At 47.4% G+C, this 22,582-nt stretch overlaps 2 protein-coding genes across 2 annotated transcripts in view; one reads left to right on the top strand and one right to left on the bottom strand.

The window, feature by feature from the left end:
• LOC143834355 (uncharacterized) overlaps positions 1 to 10,765 on the bottom strand; it is a 17,285-nt gene extending 6,520 nt beyond the window's left edge. Inside the window, exon 1 of the mRNA XM_077331130.1 lies at positions 10,746 to 10,765. The gene's annotated coding sequence lies outside the window, so the exon portion shown is untranslated. The remainder of the gene's footprint in view (positions 1 to 10,745) is intronic.
• LOC143834409 (C-type lectin domain family 2 member B-like) lies at positions 10,762 to 22,582 on the top strand. Its single transcript, XM_077331242.1, has 6 exons — positions 10,762 to 10,813; positions 15,403 to 15,542; positions 16,327 to 16,437; positions 17,549 to 17,727; positions 19,088 to 19,197; positions 21,750 to 22,582. Exons 2-6 carry the CDS (start codon positions 15,437 to 15,439, stop codon positions 21,862 to 21,864), a joined length of 621 nt encoding a protein of 206 aa, XP_077187357.1. The 5' UTR covers positions 10,762 to 10,813; positions 15,403 to 15,436; the 3' UTR covers positions 21,865 to 22,582.

Raw genomic sequence — 22,582 nt, 5'->3', positions numbered from 1 at the left:
GACTGCATTGGTAACAAGAGAAAGAAATGGACAAAGTCCAGTAGCCCCTTAAAAATTATCAACATTTATGGCAGGATATGAGCTTTTGTGTGTCACTGCTCCCTTCTCCTTCACTCTGTCTGGCTCTGAAGAGGTGAGCAGTGACTTGGGAACACTTGTTATCCAGCCACAAACTTTGGATCAGTTAACACAAGAACTGGCCGCTTGCAGGGCAAAGCCCATTGAATCAGGGAGTAAATACGGAAGGGCAGTGGGGTTCAAACCCTACCTGGGATTTCTTGTAGGGGCCAATGCTCCACCCCTGGATTCAAGGTCTGTCTGTGTGTATGTATGCTCTCTCCCACCACATGTGCAGGAGATCCTGGTTGGCAGGGGTAGTCAGCCTGTGGTTCTCCAGATGCCCATGGACTACAATTCCCATGAGCCCCTGCCAGCAAATGCTGCCAGCAAATAGTGTGCAAATGCTGGCAGGGGCTCATGGGAATTGTAGTCCATGGACATCTGGAGGACCACAGGTTGACTACCCCTGCTGGCCGGGATAGCCCAAGCTAGCTTTTATTTTAATACCCTCACTTTTCACTACCCAAGAGTGCCAAGAAACCTTAAAAACACGGCTCCCTTCCTCTCCCCAGCCTGTGAAGTAGGTGGGGCTGAGTTCTGTGGGAACTGCTCTGAGAACAGCTCTAAGAGAACTGACTAGCCCAAGGTCACTCAGCTGGATGCATGTGGAACAGGAGTGGGAAATCAGAGCCAGTTCTCCAGATTAGAGTCGAGCCCGGGTGAGTCATATGGAGTTATGATGCTGCTTGCAGTGCTACCTTGCAGGGCTGCTGTTGTGTTTCATCTTCTCTGACCCATAGTTTGCATTCTAAGCACGACTGGCACTTCAGACTTCTGAGTTTTTTTTGCAGTATTGCAGCTCTCCTCTAGCAACCCAAGGCAATCTGGCACAAATCTATCGTGGTCAACTGCAGGAGATTGCTTCCTATGGGGGGGAGGGTCAAACTGTGGCTCTCCAGATGTCCAGACTACAATTTCCAGGAGCCCCAACCAGCAATGTTGGCAGGGGCTCATGGGAACTGTAGTCCACGGACATCTGGAGAGCCACAATTTGGCCACCGCTGCTCCAAAATCACATATAGTAAACTAAAATCAAACAGAAATAAAAATCTGACAGCCAAAAAGCCAAGACCACTGATGAGGACATTCATTTCCTCTGGAATGGCAGAATTAAAATCTGCTGGGATTTATGGAGCCCCCCCCCCTCCTTGCAGCTTCTGAGGATCTTCGGTTACTCAGAAAAGCAAACTCTTGGCATATAGTCAAAAGTTACTTTATTAAAGCAAGAAAGTACTCTCATCCAGCCATTGTTGAGACAGGTCATGGACAAAGGTCTTAGTATATATCCCAAATCCTGTTTCCCCCTCCCATGGGAACCCAACAAGAAGGGGGGGGGGCATCAAACAGTTTTAATATGCAGATGAGAGTCCAGTTTCAGGGAAGAGGGGACAGGAACAGAGCAAATGAGTTACTAGAGGTGAGAAGGAGGGGAAGGGGGGGGAGGAACACCAAAACAGAACAAAGCAAAGGAGGCAGCCCATCTCTTACACAGGAATAAAACTCCGTGTCCTAGTTACATAAACTTCTTAACAAATGGCAGAAACCACAGGATCCTGGCATCTACACATTAACAACAATAAACCGAATGGCATAGGCATGCTGATGAAAAAGAACAAACATTCCAAACAGTGTTCAAACTTGGGGAATCTCCAGGCGAGAACTGGAGATTTCAAAGCTCTTGCAGTCTAATGCATCGATGAATCCCAATAAGATTTACAGCACAAAAGCAATTCGCCACAGGAAGGCCAGGCAATTAACACATCAGTTGATTACTCTTCAAAGACCCATAAGTGGTAACTATACACAGGGTAGAGCCTCTTGTGGTGCAGAGTGGTAAAGCAGCAGACATGCTGTCTGAAAGCTCTGCCCGTGATGCTGGGAGTTCGATCCAAGCAGCCGGCTCAAGGTTGACTCAGCCTTCCATCCTTCCGAGGTCGGTAAAAGGAGTACCCAGCTTGCTGGGGGTAAACGGTAATGACTGGGGAAGGCACTGGCAAACCACCCCGTATTGAGTCTGCCATGAAAATGCTGGAGGGCGTCACCCCAAGGGTCAGACATGACCCAGTGCTTGCACAGGGGATACCTTATATGCAGGGTAAGGTTGGGGGGGGCAAGGAAAGATACGCTTTGGAGCCACAAGCATTGACAGAACCAAACTGGTACTGACACTCAGCCATCTCACACCAGAGGGTGAAGATAACAGTTGTTTATTTGGTCAGCAGGAAATCTGGGTCAAGAAGAACTGTACACAACAGATTCAAATGAGTAGCCGTGTTGGTCAGTCTGAAGCAGCACAACAAAGAGTCCAGTGGCACCTTTAAGACCAACAAAAGATTTATTCCACTCGAAAGCTCATGCCTGGAATAAATCTTTGTTGGTCTTGAAGATGCCACTGGAGTCAAATTAATAAGCTGTCAGGGACGTCCTATGGGATTTCCAAAATGCAGTTCCCTAAAAGAGGAAAAACAGTGTGGTTCACAGTTAGTGTCAGACGATTACTGGGGAGAAGCCTGTTCAGCTCTCTGTACGCCCCTGAACAGAGTTTGAGTCATGGGGCACCTTTAAGACCAAAAAATGTTTTATTCAAGGGACCATACCATGGCTCTCCTCTTCCTGATGGCTGACCGCCCTGACTCCCCCCCTGAATCCTTAGCCAGATGCCTGGAAGTGGTGACGAGGTGGCTCAAACAGAGTCATCTGAAGCTCAACCCTTCAAAGACGGAGGTCCTGTGCCTGGGGAGGCAGGGTCGAAGCAAGGAAGCACACCAACCCAACCTGGATGGAGGGAACCTATCAGTAGCTCACTCCACCAGAAAACTGGGCGTGATCCTCAATGCCTCCCTTTCCCTGGAGGCACAGGTCATGAGAGTAGTGCAGCTGGCATTTTACCACCTTTGCCAAGCCAAACTACTAGTGCCCTACTTGGCACCAAGCCACAGCGACCCATGTGATGGTCACGTCTAGACTGCACTTCTGCAACTCGCTCTATGCAGGTCTGCCCTTAACCTTGATCTTCTGCTATTAATAACATTAATTTCCATATGAGCTTTCAGGAAACCGAACAGAATCCTCCGCAAGCAATCGCTGAAGTCAACTGAACGTTGATTGAAAGGGCATTATCTAACCACACTCTGAAGGTGAATTTCTGTCCTGCCTTTCTGTTGTTTGCAACTTTTAGTATAAATGCATCTGCTGACAAGGCAAACTCAGCATATACCTGGTTAAGTTAGCTCTGACTTACAAAAGGTGACTCTGGAGCAAATTAGCAGAATAAGGTTGGGGTGTGGGGGGGGGGGAGATCAGGCAAGGAAAGATACGCCTTGGAGCCACAAGCATTGACAGAACCAAACTACATGTCCAACTGGGAAAGAAAGATTCAAATGGGTAGCTGTGTTGGTCTGGACTCTGAGAAAGAGAGAGACTGAGAGACTTAACTTTGGTTTCCGAGAAACAGGAAATCGCCCCTCAGAGTAGTAATCTGGTGACAGACAAAGAATCTGGTGACAGACAAAGAATCACACTTAACAGGAGAGAAGGGCTGATGCTGCATGTACTTTGTTTGTTTTTCCAGTGTAAAGGTAAAGGTAAAGGTCTCCCCTGTGCAAGCACTGGGTCATGTCTGACCCTTGGGGTGACGCCCTCCAGCGTTTTCATGGCAGACTCAATACGGGGTGGTTTGCCAGTGCCTTCCCCAGTCATTACCGTTTACCCCCCAGCAAGCAAGCTGGGTACTCATTTTACCGACCTCGGAAGGATGGAAGGCTGAGTCAACCTTGAGCCGGCTGCTGGGATTGAACTCCCAGCCTCATGGGCAAAGCTTTCAGATGGCTGCCTTACCACTCTGCGCCACAAGAGGCTCTTTTTTCCAGTGTGGATCCTGCTAAATCCAGATCAAATTGAACTCGGTCTTCGTCCCCCCCCCCCCACTGAGTGTTCTGCACAGGCTTAGGAAAGCTCATAAGGGGAGGGGAGCCAAGCACAGTCTTTCTATCTTTCTTTTCTTGAACGAGGGGGGGGGAGGGAGGATCGGCTTCTACTGAGAGAATATAATGAGTCCTGAATGCAACAGGCTTTGCCCCTAGTCTTATGTACATCTTATGTTTTATTCTATTGTAAACCACCCTAAGCCTCATGATATAGGGCAGCAAATAAATATGATGATGGTGGTGATGTTAGTCTATAGAGCAGAGAGGACACTGAATGTAGACAACGGTCATGCCATTTTGTTCCTCTGGCTGGATTTATCCGCAGCCCTTGATACAGTGGCGTTGACCCGGACAGCCCAGTCTAACCCAATCCTTTCAGATCTCGGAAGCTAAACAGGGTTGGTTTTGGCTAGTAAATGGAGGGGAGACTTGTAAGGAATAATGGGGTCATGATGTGGAGGCCAGCAATGGTAAACCACCCCATAGCATATCTTGCCTTAAAAATCTTACGCCAAGTTGTGACTCTCCAGTTGTTCATGGACTATAATTCCCATGAGTCCCTGACATTGGCCATGGTGACAGGGGCTCATGGTAATCATAATCCACGAACATCTGAAGAGTCACAGTTTGGCCTCCACTGCTGTGTTCTTCATAAGCCATCTGTGACTTGGCCACACTTTTTTCCTCCACCAGCCCCCTTGGTACTGTGTGCATCAGGCCATCTTGTTGAGATACCTGGAAGCAAAACTACAGAGTTTTTTGGCTGCATGGTTTCCTAATTGCTGTAATCCTGATCCCATTACATGACTTTTTGGAAATCTTATGCTGCCCTTCTATATTTTGCTGCCCTCCTTGGGTCTCAGTGAGAAAGGTGGGCTAAAAATGACACAGAGCAGGGGTGGCCAAACTGTGGTTCTCCAGATGTTCATGGACTACAATTCCCATGATCCCCTTCCCGCATTTGCCACAGTTTGGCCACGCCTGAAGTAGAGTAATAAATTCCAAACTTTTAATTAAAAAATCCCAAAGGAGTCTCATAACAGCTTACAATTGCCTTCATTTCCTCTCCCCAAAACAGACACCCTGTGAAGTAGGTGGGGCTGAGAGAATTCTGCCAGAACTGCTCTGTGAGAACAGCTCTAACAGGACTGTGACTAGCCCCAGATCAGCTGGCTCCAAATGGAGGAGTGGGGAATCAAACCCAGCTTTCCATATTAGAGGCCACGACTCTTAACCACTATACGAAGCTGGCTCTTAACGACTACACCAAGCGCAACCAAACAGGTCTGCAAACTCCCTTGCAAATAGCTTGGAGGGATCTGGTTCTAGAGAGCATCTGTGCAATAGGGGCACATCTCCCTATGCAGCTTGCTTTCCCCAACAGTGCATTCCGGAATCTTGTTGTATTGTGTATCACCACCGAAAAATTATAGTATCATAGAATAATAGAGTTGGAAGGGACCTCCTGGGTCATCTAGTCCAATCGCCTGCACTATGCAGGACACTCACAACCCTATCGCTCATCCACTGTCACCTGCCACCCCCTTGAGCTTTCACAGAATCAGCCTCTCCGTCAGATGGCTCTCCAGCCTCTGTTAACAAATCTCCAAAGATGGAGAACCCACCACCTCCTGAGGAAGCCTGTTCCACTGAGAAACCACTCTAACTTTCAGGAACTTCTTCCAGATGTTTCAACAGAATTTCTTTTGAATTAATTTCATCCCATTAGTTCTGGTCTGTCCCTCCGGGGCAAGAGAGAACAACTCTGCTCCATCCGCTGCACGGCAGCCTTTTAAATACTTGAAGATGGTTATCAGATCCCCTTTCAATCATCTCCTCTCCAGGCTAAACAGACCAAGCTCCCCCAGCCTTTCTTCATACGTCTTGGCCTCCACACCCCTCACCATCTTTGTTGCCCTCTAGTTTGTCTACATCCCTCTTTAACTGGGGTGCCCAAGACCGAACACAGTACTCCAAGTGAGGCCGAGCCAGAGCAAAGCACTACCATCACCTCCCATGATCTGGACACAGTACTCTGTTTTCTACAGCCCAAAATCCCAATTATGGGAAGCCTAATATAAGAAGAGCTCTGCTGGATCAGACCATCAGTCCATCTAGTCCAGTATTCCGGAGTGCTGCTGCAAGTCAGAGCTGCCTAACCAAGTGAGTAGTTTCATCTCCTCTAGAAGCTGAAACCATGATCAAGCAGGTTCATTTCTCCTTCATCCTTGCAGCCAAAAACAATTCCCCTCAGCCTCCGTAGCTGCTCCCCCTGGGCTGTTTGCCAGCATTTAAAAGAGGAAGGAAATAATTCTACATTTGGTTTATTATTTAGGAAATGTTTATGCTGCTTCTCCGGAATCCTGCTAAAAACAGTCCCATAAAATCATCATATGCCATCCGTAGAAAAAAGCAAGGATTTAAGAAGAAGAAGTAGGCATCAAAACAGCATAAAAATTATCGTAGACCAGGAGCAGACCAGAAAAAGCTCACTAAAAAGATAATAAATAATAATAAATAAAAAGATGAAACATGTTAATTAAAAGCCTGGGTAAAAATGAATGCATTGGCCTGGTGCCTTTAAGACATAGGCACCATGTTAGCCTCAAGGGAAAAGGCATACCAAAGATGAGGTGCCACCACTAAAAGAGCCCTGTTTCTGGTTGTCACCCACCTCCCATCTAATGGTGGAGGCACAGAGAACGGAGCTTGAAGAGACAGTTATTCAGGAACACTAGTCCCAAACCAGATTTTGATTACATCAAAATCACAAGATGTCATGGTCCCATTGTATACGGCACTGGTCAGACCACCCCTGGAGTCCTGTGTGCAGTTCTGGAGGCCTCACTTCAAGAAGGGCGTAGATAAAATTGAAAGGGTACAGAGGAGAGCGACGAGGATGATCTGGGGCCAAGGGACCAAGCCCTATGAAGATAGGTTGAGGGACTTGGGAATGTTCAGCCTGGAGAAAAGGAGGCTGAGAGGGGACATGATAGCCCTCTTTAAGTATTTGAAAGGTTGTCACTTGGAGGAGGGCAGGATGCTGTTTCTGCTGGCTGCAGAGGAGAGGACACGAAGTAATGGGTTTAAACTACAAGTACAACGATATAGGCTAGATATCAGGGAAAACTTTTTCACAGTCGGAGTAGATCATCAGTGGGATAGGCTGCCTAAGGAGGTGGTGAGCTCCCCCTCACTGGCAGTCTTCAAGCAAAGGTTGGATACACACTTTTCTTGGGTGCTTTAGGATGCTTAGGGCTGATCCTGCGTTGAGCAGGGGGGTGGACTAGATGGCCTGTATGGCCCCTTCCAACTCTATGATTCTAGGATTCTATTAAACTGTTTAGGGCCTTAAAGGCAAAAGCCAGTGATGTGTAGAGAACAAAGAAAAGTTCTGGAAGAGCCAGGTTCTAGAGCTCCATTTTGTAGGCCCTGCAGAACTCAGAGAGTATCTATATGTACATATGTTTTTTAATTTATTCCTCACTCAAAATAACATTCTGTTCGACTCTGAGATGCACAGCTGTCATTAAATGCAGAATTTTCCATCTGAGGACCCTTCTGAGCCACAGACGTTTGGCCTTTCTCAAAAAGCCCAACACAAGAGCCTCTTGTGGCGCAGATTGGTAAGGCAGCAGACATGCAGTCTGAAAGCTCTGCCCATGAGGCTGGGAGTTTGATCCCAGCAGCCGGCTCAAGGTTGACTCAGCCTTACATCCTTCCGAGGTCGGTAAAATGAGCACCCAGCTTGCTGGGGGGTGGTAAATGGTAATGACTGGGGAAGGCACTGGCAAACCACCCCGTATTGAGTCTGCCATGAAAACGCTGGAGGGCGTCACCCCAAGGGTCAGACATGACCCAGTGCTTGCACAGGGGAGACCTTTACCTTTACCTTTACACTGGAAAAACAAACAAAGTACATGCAGCATCAGCCCTTCTCTCCTGTTAAGTGTGATTCTTTGTCTGGGAGTTTGATCCCAGCAGCCGGCTCAAGGTTGACTCAGCCTTACATCCTTCCGAGGTCGGTAAAATGAGCACCCAGCTTGCTGGGGGGTGGTAAATGGTAATGACTGGGGAAGGCACTGGCAAACCACCCCGTATTGAGTCTGCCATGAAAACGCTGGAGGGCGTCACCCCAAGGGTCAGACATGACCCAGTGCTTGCACAGGGGAGACCTTTACCTTTACCTTTACACTGGAAAAACAAACAAAGTACATGCAGCATCAGCCCTTCTCTCCTGTTAAGTGTGATTCTTTGTCTGTCACCAGACAGACACAGGGGATACCTTTACCTTTACCTTTTGAAAAGCCCAACAACATATTTCCTTCCTGCTTTTGGGAGATTTGTTTTTCTGAACATATCATCTGAGAGAGAAGTCTGGTAACCTCCAAAGCCTACTCGTTCCATTCTAAGATTTTACTATGTCTAAAAAAGGAAGTCACTGCTCTCAAGAAATAAGCAACTTGACCAAAATCTTCCGCTGACTCAAAGCAAGAGCTCCTCAGAAAGGTCTTGGAACGTATCGAGTCACAACAGATATGCACAGAACTTTCTGTTTTCTGTTGCCCCAGAGGGTCAGGCCAGAACCACTGGGTTGAAATTAATTCTAAAGAATTTTCAGCTAAACATCCGGAAGAAATTCCTGACAGTTGGAGCGGTTCCTCAGTAGAATGGGCTTCCTCAGAAGGTGGTGGGTTCTACTTCCTTGGAAGTTTTTAAGCAAAGGCTGGATAGCCGTTTGACAGAAATGCTGATTTTGTAAATTTAGGCAGATTGTGAGTGGGTGGGCAGAAGGGATTGTGTGGGTGCTTGGCTCTTGCATGCCCTTTCTTGCATGCCCAAGGAAATGCCAACTGCCACTTTGCTGAGATTACTGCTCAGTCAGGACAGCTTTATCAGTGCTGAGGTGGGCCCAAGGTCACCCAACTTGCTGCAAGTGGAGGAGAAGCGCAGGATCAAACCTCGCCAGATTAGTAGTCTGTACTCCTAACCACTACACCAAGCTGTTTAGGAATGCCCTGTTTAGAAATGGATATGCTTAGATCAGGCTTTCTCAACCAGGGTTTCATATAACCTTGGGGTTTCTTGACAGCCCTGGAAATGTTTTCTGAAAGGTTAATTTTCTATATCCGGTGATGTGGCCATATGCTCATGGCAACCCCTCCCCTTCCCAATGATGTGCCTGGAGGGGGGGGAGGGGAGGGGGGCCGGGTGGGCTTGTACACAGCTCTGTTTCCCAACCATGTTCTGCATGATTGCGCCTCTTCTGGGGTTCTCAAAGCCTGAAGAAAGTTTCAGGGGTTTCTCAATGGTAAAAAGATTGAGAAAGTCTGGCTTAGATGCTCTCCAGTCATACAGCCGAAAGGCATTCCTTCTGGCCATTCCTACAATGAAGCTCTACAAATAAGGCAGAGGAAAAAAGCAAGAGTCCAGTAACACCTTGAAGACTAATCAAATTTGTGTCAAGGTATGAGCTTTTGTGCCAGTCTAGGACCTGTGAGATCTGAGTTCAAATCCCCATTCAGCCCTGAAGCTCCCTTGGTTGGCCTTGGGCCAATCACAGTTCCCAAGCCTAAACTACCCCAATAGGTTGTTGTAAGGACAAAACGGAGGAGGGAGCCAAGATTTATATCCTGCACTTCTACCTAAAAAGTACTCACCATGGTTTGCAAAGAGCATAGTAAAATCACATAAAGCAGAGATAATTTATCTAATCTAAACATGAATAAAATGGCAAAATACATTCAACAGCAGCAGCACATGAAAACAACCTCCCTGCAAATCCCATCTAAATCTGCTTTATAACACATAGTGGGTATGTATGTTTATTAACACACATACACAGTCAGGGAGCACAACCAGAATGGCCACCACAGGAAGCAGCATAATCCATAAAATGTCAGCATTTCATAGGTAAAGGTAAAGGTACCCCCTGTGCAAGCACTGGATCATATCTGACCCTTGGGGTGATGCCCTCTAGCGTTTTCATGGCAGATTCAATACGGGGTGGTTTGCCAGTGCCTTCCCCAGTCATTACCCTTTTACCCCCCAACAAGCTGGGTACTCATTTTGCCGACCTCGGAAGGATGGAAGGCTGAGTCCACCTTGAGCCGGCTGCTGGGATCGAACTCCCAGCCTCATGGGCAGAGCTTTCAGACTGCAGCCTTACCACTCTGCGCCACAAGAGGCTCTTTTCAGCATTTCATAGGGTGCTTTTAAAAATGCACATACTGTTTAACAATTCTTGCATGCACATAAGCACACTGATTGAGACATCTGGCAGTATCTGAAATTATTCCTAATAGCCAATTAGATGCTATTATTCCTAATAGCCTATTATTCCTAATAGCCAGTTAGAAGCCCATCAAATATTTGATGGGCCCCAGGAAAGGTACCCGCCCCCCCCCCCGGGCCCCCTGCTTTAAATACTGACATCTCGGTTTATATGCTTTAAATATAACTGCATGCTCCAACTGTGCACCTTGAAACGTACTTATTTGTAAACCAACCTATATTGTCACCCAGAACTCCCCTCAAAGAAGGGGAAGAGAAAACCAGTCAATTTCCTCACCACACAGTCTTGGCCTGTGGCCCAGGCAGCCAAAAGGAGCCCAGAGGGGGAGGCACTCGTTGTTTACGGCCTGGGAAGTGTGATTCACAGTTTTGCGGTCAGATAGAAATCAAAACGAAACAGCTCACCTCACTTTTATCTCAGCTTCGAGAGAGTCAAGACGCCCAGGGCAGACCAGAGACCACAGCACGGCCAAGTAAGAGGGGGCGGGCAGGGGAAACCTTTCTTCCTCTGAGCCAGGGGTAGTCAAACTGCGGCCCTCCAGATGTCCATGGACTACAGTTCCCATGAGCGCTCGCTGGCAGGGGCTCATGGGAACTGTAGTCCATGGACATCTGGAGGGTCGCAGTTTGACTACCCCTTGCGAGCGGTTGCCCCCCTTCCCCAGCACGGTGAATGCCCGATCCTTGCAGACGAGGCGGCCGGGGGCGTTGCGCGGAGCAGAGAGACCCAGCCATGCACGCTCGCCCGGCGGTGCAGTCCGCTGCAGCAGGAGGCAGGGAGCTAGCTCTCGGGTGGGAGCCCAAAGCCGGCGGAATGGGAAGGCACCGGGGAGGAGCAGAGCCTTGCAGCGCCGGAATGAGAGCCGCGCCTGCGGGAGAAAGCAACAGGGCGCTTGTAAACGCGTGCGGGGGGGGGGGGGGGGGCGGAATGTCACTCTGCGCATGGTCAGAGGTGCCTTTTGGAAACAGCTGGGAGAAAGTCTGGCTTTAATCTCGACCGGCGGAGTCGTCAGGCCGTTGAGCGCCGTGGCGCTTCTGCAGTGTTTTTTTTTTTTTTTTTACCATTTTAGGCTCCATGGCATTGGTTCTCCATCTGGGGGTCGGATGACCCTTTCACAGGGGTCACGGTAGGGCAAGCAACTTGGCCGGGGGAGAGGGGGTGGCGGGGGTGGCGGCGCCACCCACACAACAGCCTTGCGGGGTAGATTGAGTGTCTGTCTGTCTGGAGCAGAGCGAGATCGGCATGGTGGGACAAGGGGCAGAACTGAACTGGAAAACCCCAGGGTGGGGGGTGGGGGTGGGGAAACAATGTATATACCATCATGAACGAGAAATCTTCATGCCATTTGGTCAGTTTTGGTTTAGTTTCTGTGAAAGAACACTTGCATAATTTTGTGGTTGGGGGTCACCACAACATGAGGAAGTGGGTTTGCGGCATTAGGAAGGTTGAGAACCACTGCTCCAAAAGGTAGGGGAGCAGAAGGAGGGGAGCTGGCCTAGTTACACGGCTTAAGAATCCCCCTGAGGCTTGGCCACTGGGGTGGGGTGGGGTGGGGGTGTAGGGATGCCATATACAGGTTGGGAAAATCAGGGGCCATTCCGCACGAGTGCAAAGTAGCAGAAGGCTTGCAAATGGTAAACGCTACTAATTTGCCGTTCTGCATGACGTCGCACACAATATGCAACAGTCTTGCAACACTAGCACTAAAATTGCTTCTTTGTAGGGATTTCCGGTGAATCCAGAAAAGTGGATTCACCCTCAGAAAATCGCTACACTCCTGCCAACAACCTGCAACACTTGCGGAAAAGACCTGTGCGTTCTCAATGTAGCGGCTGCAACAAAGTCCCTCCCCCTGGCTCTCTCCTCTGAACTTCTGGCGAAACAATCGCCATTTTTTTTCCTCGGAGCGAGCGGGGAAAGCAACGAACCAGTGAGGCTTCATTCACCCAGCGAGGCTTCTCCGGCTACAGTCCCTCCACAGAAGTGCTTTAAAGTTCCCCTAAGTCCCCAAGCGCAACACAGCCCCCTGTTTGCAAGTTCCCTTTATTTTCGGCCGAAAATCGCACCCGTGCGGGGGGGGGGATTTTTTTTTTCATTCGGGGGAGCATGGTAACGATGACTCACCAGCTCACACGCCAGCTAGATGGATCTCTAGATGGGTTAGGAAGAATCAAGGCATATTTGTTGCAACGTGTTTTTTTTTTTTTTAACCTGTGCTTAAAGGGAAAGGGGCTTGTCCGGAGCATGATAACAACCGCCCATTGGCTGTTCATTTGATTGATGGCCAGGGGCGGGAACAAGCACAGAAAAAATCGCTTCCTTTCTATCAATTTTTGCGAGACCGGAAACCTGTGGGGAACGAATGAAACACTACTGGATTCCACTATAAATGCAGATATGCGGAACGCCGAGATTCCACTATTTTAAATTCCGTTATTCCTTTGTGAAAGCAATTGGCAACATTTGTCCTTGTGCGGAAAGGCCCCAGGAGTCAGGGCCTGGTGTGCAGCAGCCAATCAAATCAGAAGTGGAAGTAGAAAACCGGTTCGTCTGCCTAGCCCTAAAAGAAAGCGTTTGGTACTTGGCGATGATTCACACAGCAGGTAGACCCTTCACAGCTATCATAGGCTGATTAGTTAAGTATTTGCTGATTACAGATAAGAAAGGACAGTCTTTTCCTGTGTTTTGGATGCCTGCCAAGTCAACTCTCAGCTTGCATGCCAGTGAAAACCTTTGATGTACTGTGCAGGGGTAGTCAACCTGTAGTCCTCCAGATGTTCATGGACTACTATTCCCACGAGCCTCTGCAAATGCTGGCAGGGGCTCATGGGAATTGTAGTCCATGAATATCTGGAGGACCACAGGTTGACTACTCCTAAAGTGAGGGATCTCAGGTGTTTGGGACTAGGTTCTCTTTATCTTTCCTAAGGACTAATGGAGAAAAACTTGAGATAAACTCAGACAAATCTGGTTAGTGAATAACTTTCTATCGGGTCTTTCCTGATAGAAAATCTTGTTTTCAGATAGACTCTTAGGGCAATTCCGCACAAAGGGCAATGTCGCTAAGTCTGAGCGCTATTGAAAAGTGCTGCAGGCAAAAGCGGCAGGTCATGGTAACGCACACAGCCGTTTCTATTGAAAAAAAGGCTCTTCTACTAGCGCTGTTCTCCTAACACACAAGTTTCCGGTCTCTCCGAAATTGTAGCAGAGGAAGTGATATTTTTCCGCTCTTCCTCCCTCCCCTTGCTGTCAATCAACCAGAACAGCCAATTAACTGTTGTGTTCGTGTTTCCCTTTAAGAACTCTTTTTTAAAAACTCGAAAATACCAGTAGCAATGCATATTTTTTACTTCGATGTATCAGAGAGACCTTTTCTGCTGGTGTAGGAGCTGGTGCTTAATCGTTTGCACGCTCTTAAAGAAAAAAATATCCCCCCCATGCTATTTCTGGCTGAAATTATGGGCAGTGTCGAACGGGGATGGGGGTGGGGGTGGGCTGTATTGTGCTTGGAAACTTTACAGAAACTTGTTTGTGGAGGGATTTCAGCCTAAGAAGCCATGCTTATTTGTTGCTTTTGCGGGTTTAAGGAAAACAAAATGGCGATCGCGATGCCGGAAGCGCGGGTGCGAGAGATTAGGGAGGGACATTCTTTCTACCGCTACATTCCGAATGCACATGTCTTTTCCGGATGTGTCGCAGGTTGTTCTCAAGAGTCTAGCGGGTTTTTTAGGGGGAATCCACTTTTGTGGATTCCCCGAAAAGCGCTACAACGAAGCGATTTTTGCGGGAGTGTTACAGGAGTGTTGGTGATTGTGTACGACGTCATGAATAACGACGAAATATATAGCGTTACACAATGGTAACACTTCAGTGACATTACCCCTGTGCAGAATGGACCTTAGTTTCCCCAAGGTTCACCCAATTGCCAAACCTTTTTTTTTTCTGTGGCAGGGACTTGCTGCTCTTTCTGCTAACCTCTGATGGGATGATGAATTCTCTCCTCCCTCCCAATGTGGCCCCTCTGCCAATATTGGAAGCCTCAGTATATATAGTCAAGGGCTTCAACGACCTATGGTTGAAGCCCTGAAATAATATCTGAAAATGGATGGCCTCCCTGCCCAAGTTTCCCTGATCAATTTACATCTGGGGGCTATATTTCATCTGTTGTTCCTCCCCTTTGTTGTTTTCTTGTTCGTATGTTTTAAAACCTTGCAATCTGCAAGAGCCACCAGGGAAGGGCAGACTAGAAATCCAGTAATAGGAATGTATTGTTCCGTTATTACATTTTAATACTGCCCTCCCTTGCGACTCAGGGCGATTGACAGCATGAATTTGCAGATCTCATTGTAACATTGGTACAGCACAAAGAAGCCAAACACAATATGTGTTAAATAAATAACTTGGGAAATTTCAAGACCTTGCAGTTGGGGTGGAATTTTTTTTTCACCTCAGTATTTTTTTGGGGGGGAGGGGGAGGTATTAAACATCTACATTGTTTTGGACTATTCATTGACAAGTCTAACAGCAAAATAATACAGGGAAAGCCCATCTAGCTACCCCCCCTAATTTAGCTGAGTAGCAGATGTCTAAGCATTCTAGGGACTTTGGGATTATAAACAACCACCGATTAAAAAATGGAGGCATATGACCCATGTTACTGTTTATTTTAATAGCCAACAATCACTTAAAAACATTTCCAGACTACATATGTCCACCTATCCTGTAGCTCCTCTAGGTACTTGCTTTCTGCAGCACCACTCTGGCCCTTATTTTCTTTGCTGCAAGGGCAAATAATGACATTTTGTTAGAAACAAATGAATTAGTATCTGCTAACAAAAACACAAGTGTTTCCTGGTCAGATTTATCATTTAGCCCATCTAGTAGGCCAGCAAGAAATTTGGATCTGTATACAATGGGCAAGTGAGAATGTAATGTAGGAGCTCCGTTCTTTTTATTACTGATTTGAAATGTTTTAAATCCTTTTATATTTTCCTCTTGTATTGTAATGGCCTATGGCTACATGCAATAAAATCTGACTTGACTTGATTATTTTTATATCAGATTTGCAGCTGTATTATTTAAGAGAAGCAAAATCATGGAAGGTCAATACATACAAGAAATGGAAGCTCTTAATATCAGGGACAATCAAGTTAATAATGAATATGGACCACACTCTGGTGAAGCCTCAGTGGCAACAAATCGTAAGTGAAAATTTCGTAAGTAAACATTTTTAGACATGGTGGCAGGAAGGCTCCGTGGGATGCCTGACCAGGAGAGAGAGAGAGAGAGAGAGAGAGAGAGCAAAAGATTGAGAGAGCAAAAGAGAGAAAGAAGCCTTACCAAGTCCCATGGGGGCTCCTCCCCCAACCCCCCCCCCCAGTCTTGAAGCCCTACAGCCAAACTTCAAGGAACACTCCTAACCCAAGGGTTGCCAATGTGCAGGTGCGGCCTGGAGATCTCTTGGAATTGGAGTTCAATTGCAAACTATAGAGATCCCCTCCCCAGCGGAAAATGGCTGCTTTGGAGGGGGGATTTTGCTATAGCAGCTCATCTCCAGGCTACAGAGATCAGTCCCCCTGGATCAAAGGGCTGCTTGGGAGGGGGGATTCTGTGGCACTGTGCCCCATGGAGGTTCAGGGATGCCAGCTTCCAGGGGGGACCTGAGGATCCCTTCCAATTCTCTGAGAGAATTTCTCTGCAAGAACAGCTCCAAAACAACTGTGCCTGGCCCACTGTCACCCTACTGGCTGCATGTGGAGGGGTGGGGGATCAAACCCAGTTCTCCAGATTAGAGCTTGCCACTCTTAACCACTACACCACGCTGGCTCTAAAGGAAGAAACAGCTTCGGTTTGCAAGAACTGAGCAAGGCTGTTAACAAGAGGACATTTTGAAGGATGCTAATTAAAAGGATCGGCATAAGTTGAGAGTGACTTGGTGGTATGTCACACATACAAACAGAGAGATGTTTGTGTCTTCTCTTTTAGCTGATGGAAAAGGGCTAAGGTTTAGTAAAAGGCAAGTGATCTTTGGAATACTTGGAGTGGTTGCGGTTCTAGCACTGATCATTTCTGTGACCTTCAACATCATTCAAGCTGGTAAGTTCTTAATTTCCTCCTTCTTGTGACATTGCTGCCTCCACCATTGTTGTTGTTAGTTGCGAAGTCGTGTCCGACCCATCGCGACCCCATGGACAATGATCCTCCAGGCCTTCCTGTCCTCTACCATTCCCCGGAGTCCATTTAAGTTTGCACTGACTGCTTCAGTGACTCCATCCAGCCACCTCATTCCCTGTCGTCCCCTTCTTCTTTTGCCCTCGATCGCTCCCAGCATTAGGCTCTTCTCCAGGGAGTCCTTCCTTCTCATGAGGTGGCCAAAGTAGTTGAGTTTCATCTTCAGGATCTGGCCTTCTAAGGAGCAGTCCAGGCTGATCTCCTCTAGGACTGACCGGTTTGTTCGCCTTGCAGTCCAAGGGACTCGCAAGAGTCTTCTCCAGCACCAGAGTTCAAAAGCCTCAATTCTTTGACGCTCGGCCTTCCTTATGGTCCAACTTTCACAGCCATACATGGCAACTGGGAAGACCATAGCCTTGCCTAGACGCACTTTTGTTGGCTGGGTGATGTCTCTGCCTTCACCATACGATAAATTAATAATAAAGGAGGCAACGCTGAGGAAAGACATGCAGGTCCAGATAGGAAGCTTTGGGAAATAACATTCACAGGCTTAGCCTGTCCCTTTAACAAAGGCATAATATGTGGGAATGGGCAGCTGGAGTTTTTAAGGGCATAGAAGTAAAGAGCAGCGCAGATACATACTATCCCATTAGCCTCTGTTAAAGGGCGAGAATGTTTTCCCCCACAGTCAGCTGGCAACCCTACTTACTAATGACAGAATTTAAGAGCTGTATTTTGCAAGCCCAAACAGCCACTTGTGTTTGTCTTGGTCACGTAAGGGTATCATTCTATCAGGGCTTCTCTTGAGACTGATACAGAGATTCCAACTGGTCCAAAATGCAGTGGCACAGGTCCTCACTAGGACCCAGTAGAGGTTGTACACAAAGTGCATTTTAATGGCGAGCATCTAACTAATTCAGAGGGGTTTTTTTCTACTCAGCTCTCTTCTCCCCCTGCCTTTTACCTCAGCGAGTCTTGAAAATGCTTTCTCGGTGGTAATCTTCCTTGAAAACAATACTTACTTTCTTTTCCAAAGGAAGGCGTTGTCAGGTCGATCCGGGCACTTCGGGTGCCTCTCTGCGCTCCCAGGACTGGGTTGAGCAGGAAGGAATGTCTTACTTCTTCTCCAAAGTGGAAGGTGACTGGAACGCTAGCCTAAGCGACTGCTTGAACCGTGGAGCTTCACTGGCAGTAATTGAAACCGCAGAAGAAATGGTGAGAGAACCACTCAAAACACGGAACCGTTCTGTCGTGAGTGTTTAAAAATCTCCAAAGATGGAGAACCCACCACCTCCCGAGGAAGCCTCTTCCACTGAGGAACCGCCCTGACTGTCAGGAACTTCTTCCGGAGGTTTAGACGGAATTTCCTTTGAATTAATTTCATCCCATTGGTTCTGGTCCGTCCCTCCGGGGCAAGAGAGAACAACTCTGCTCCATCCTCTACATCAGTGGTCCCCAACCTTTTTATCACCGGGGACTGGTCAACGCTTGACAATTTTACTGAGGCCCGGGAGGGGGTAGTCTTTTGCCGAGGGACATCGATGCCGCCTGAGCCCCTGCTCCACTTGCTTTCCCACCGGTGCCCCTGACTTCCTTCCGCCCTCTGGGGGGCGCTGCCAGCAGCAGCTGTGCAGTGCCACGCCGAGGGGGAGCCCCAGCCATGGCGGCCGCTGGGGAGCACCAAAGGTGAGCTGGCAGCAGAGTGGCAGCCCCCGAGGCAGCAGCCAGGGAGGAGGACAAGGAGGAGCTCCGGCCCAGTACCAACTGATCTACGGACCGTTACCGGTCCCCGGACCGGGGGTTGGGGACTACTGCTCTACATGGCACCCTTTAAATACTTGAAGAGGGCTATCAGATCCCCTCTTAGCCATCTCCTCTCCAGGCTAAACAGACCAAGCTCCCCCAACCTTTCCTCATACGTCTTGATCTTTATTTTACTCTTTAAGTAGCCTGAGCTGGGCTCCTCTTTGCTTATTACACTCTGACAACAGAAATATGCGATACAATAAAAGCTGTTCACCCACTTCCCCCACCCTTTTTTTTCTTCTAAATTTGTACTTTGTGCTTCAACTTTAAAAGAAAGAAAAGTTTACAACATCCAATTTGTCATCTCTCATGATTAGAGTTGCCACCTTCCAGGTTGGGCCTGGAGACACTCCCCCCCCCTAGAATGACAACTTATCTCCAGGTGACAAAGATCAGTTCCCCTGGATAAAGTGGCTGTTTTGGAGGGTGAACTCTATGATATTACACCCTGCAGGCTACCTTCCCTCCTCAAACCCCACCCTCCACTCCCCAAATCTCCAGGTATTTTGCAACCCAGAGTTGACAACTCTACTCACAACATTGTAGTTTATTAGTTATTTGTACTGTGTCAAGGGGCGGGGGAGGAAATTTATTTTTCCGTTTAGTGGACAAAGAAACATAAGTGGTTGTGATAACGGGCCAGAATATGGAGGGCATTTCACAATATGTCCATCAAGATTAAGTTGAGATGACTAATTCTGAAATACAGACTTAATTTGCCAAATAGATTATAAAATACCTTTGGTTTTTTGGGGGGGCGGGGGAGAAGGTATTCATAAAGAAGAACAGAGCTCCTGGTGAACTGTACTGGCTCGGCATCCTGAGGGAGAAGGTGCAGGAGCCCTTCAAAAGGCTCGACGGTTCTGTCTTCAACAGCTGGTAAGTGTTGTTGTGTATGTGGGTCTGCCAAGGACTGAGGTTGAGATCTGAGGCAGGATCCAGGGAGACGCAGAACCACCCAATGCGCTGCAGGGACCTCACTGTGGGATCCAGTCAGTTTAAATCAATCATGTTCAGTCTTGCCAATCGCGCACAGTTTTCTTTTGTCTCATAGAATCATAGATTCATAGAGTTGGAAGGGACCTCCTGGGTCACCCAGTCCAACCCCCTGCACTAGGCAGGACACTCACAACCCTATTGCTCATCCACTCTAACCTGCCACCCCCTTGAGCCTTCACAGAATCAGCCTCTCTGTCAGATGGCTCTCCAGCCTCTGTTTAAAAATCTCCAAAGATGGAGAACCCACCACCTCCCGAGGAAGCCTGTTCCACTGAGGAATCGCTCTCACTGTCAGGATCTTCTTCCAGATGTTGAGACAGAATTTCTTTTGAATTAATTTCATCCCATTGGTTCAGGTCTGTCTCTCTGGGGCAAGAGAGGACAACTCTGCTCCATCCTCTACATGGCACCCTTTTAAATACTTGAAGATGGTTATCAGATCCCCTCTCAGCCCTTTCCTCTCCAGGCTAAAGCTCCCCCAACCTTTCCTCATACGTCTTGGTCTCCAAACCCCTCACCATCTTCATTGCTCTCCTCTGGGCATGCTCCAGTTCGTCTACATCCCTCTTCAACTGGGGTGTCCAAAACCGAACACATTACTCCAAGTGAGGCTGAACCAGAGCCGAGTAAAGCGGTACCATCACTTCCCGTGATCTGGACACGATACTCTGTTTTATACAGCCCAAAATCCCATTTGCCTTTATAGCCACCGAGTCACACTGCTGATTCATGTTCAATGTATGGTCTACTAAGACTCCTAGAGCCTTTTCGCACATGCTACTGCCAAGACAAGTCTCCCCTATCCTATATTGGTGTGTTGGGTTTTTCCTACCTAAATGCAGAACTTTACATTTGTCCCTATTGAACTTAATTTTATTCAGTTTAGCCCACTTCTCGAGCCTAACAAGATCATCCTGTATCCTTATTCTGTCTTCAGTTGTGTTTGCTACTCCTCCCAGCTTAGTATCATCTGCTAATTTAATAAGTATCCCTTCTAATCCCTCATCGAAATCATTTATAAATATGTTGAATATATATGTCTAATCTATATAATTTGGGGTTTTCTTGGGGCAGGGGTCTTTGGTCCTGTTGTCACCTGTTACAACATGTACTCACTGGTGAGATCACCAGTAAAGAGCTATTTGTTTGCCCAGTCATCTGGCCTTCTTCCTATGAACCCCCATATTTTACAGCTACTTAGTTCCTTTTGAGCATGAAATCAGAGGATTTGGGGCCCTGGTCATCTTTGGAGGATTGCCTCCCCCTCTCCTTTGTTTTTTTAAAAAGAGAATCAATTTTATTTAAAACTATTAATGGAATCTTCGGTGTGGTATTTCCATTTAGTACATTTTTCTTGCTTCAGTCCTAGTTCTTGAAACTGTGTCCTAGCTGATTAAAAAAATGGATGTACAGCAGAGGGTTACAGTTCCCCCTTGGGAGATTCCTGGAGATTTGTGGGGAGAGGTGGGAGGGAGCTCTGCAGGGATTTAATTTATTCACTTATTTATATTTTAATTTATATGCTGCCCCTCTCTGAATGGTCTCGGGGCAGGTTACATCATAAGACACTACTTGGAGACGGCTTGGTGTAGTGGTGAGGAGTGCTGACTTCTAATCTGGTGAGCGGGTTTGAATCTGCGCTCCCCCACATGCAGCCAGCTGGGTGACCTTGGGCTAGTCACAGCACTGATAAAGCTGTTTTGACCGAGCAGTAATATCAGGGCTCTCTCAGCCTCACCTCCCTCACAGGGTGTCTGTTGTGGGGAGAGGAAAGGAAAGGGGACTATAAGCCTCTTTGAGACTCCTTCGGATAGAGAAAAACGGCATATAAAAACAAACTCTTCTTCTTCAGTAATCTCAGGGCTCTTTCAGCCTCACCTCCCCCACAGGGTGTCTGTTGTAGGGAGAGGAAGGGAAGGCGTCTATAAGCCCCTTTGAGCGGCATATAAGAACCAACTCTTCTTCTTTTTTCCAAATCTTTACCTCAAGAGGAACTGATCTCTGGGATCAATTATACTTCTAGAACTCCAGACCCAACCTGGAGGTTGATAATCATAGAGTGGTGTTCTTGTTGCCAGGGCAACTCAGACCCTCTCTAGTTTTTTATGTATTTAAATTCTTAAAAAGAAGAACAGAGAAGAGCTGTTTTTTTTTTATACCCCACATTTGACTACCCAACGAAGTCTCAAAGTGGCCTACGAACACATTTCCCGGTCTCTCCGCACAACAGACCACCTGTGATGAAAAAAATTATGATCCTCTCCACTTTGGGGAGACATAAGTCAAATAGGAATGATAATTCCTATTTACACTGTATGCATTATTTTCAACATTTCGTTTAAATATAAATATTTTTGGTAATCATTTATTGTTTTCAGGATTAAAAGTCCAATTCTCTGAGTTTGTAACTTAACAAAACACTAATCTTGCAGGTATCGCATTGAAAATGAAGGACACTGTGCCTACCTCAACGAGCAGGTAGTCAGTTCTACAGATTGTACTAACAAAAGATGTTGGATATGCAAAAAACGTCGACATGGCTCTTAAGATGAACTTGGGATGCTCACAATAACCTAACAGGAATAGTAAACCTGTATCAGCAATGCAAAATGCTCTCCGGATGGTGTATTACTCCAAAGGACATTGAAAAAATTTGACAAAAATTATAAAGGGGGAATTTCAAGAGATAAATAAAACGTTATCATATGTGGTGGACCTGCTAAAAGGCAAAAATAATTGCATTATTATTCATTGAGAACGGACTCCATCAAAACAAATATAGCACAAGAAACAAGTCAGCCCACCCCTGCATCTTCCTGTGACCGGCACTAGTGCGCAAGTGCGCATGTGTGAGCTCTGCGTAGACAAGGGGCAGGCCGGAGTGCCGCAGCTTCCCGCCGAGCAGAACTGGCCGGTCACACCGAAAAGGCTGGCACCCCTGTCTCGATGCTGATGCTCACCGCAGCCACGCTGGATACCGTGCGATACTGGATGGAATATAGAATGAGGTGGGCGTGCATCAGGAGGCCATTATGAGCAGCTATGTCTATCCCAACTGAAGTGCACCCGGCGTATAAGACAACCCCCCCAATTTGAGGCATGTTTTTCAGGGGGGGAAAGTAGTCTTATACGCCAGCAAATACTGTACTTGGGATTGGGGACCTCTGCTCCACAGTGGTCCAGGGATGCCAGCCTCCAGGGGAGATCTTGGGATCCTCCAGAGGCAACAAAAGTCGTGAGAGGCGGGATATAAATCCAGAGAGAG

This window comes from Paroedura picta, chromosome 3 (genome assembly GCF_049243985.1).
Source record: "Paroedura picta isolate Pp20150507F chromosome 3, Ppicta_v3.0, whole genome shotgun sequence".
NCBI classification, from domain to species: domain Eukaryota; kingdom Metazoa; phylum Chordata; class Lepidosauria; order Squamata; family Gekkonidae; genus Paroedura; species Paroedura picta.
Note: the sequence above shows the minus strand (reverse complement) of the source record. Positions and strands in the feature narration are given on the sequence as shown.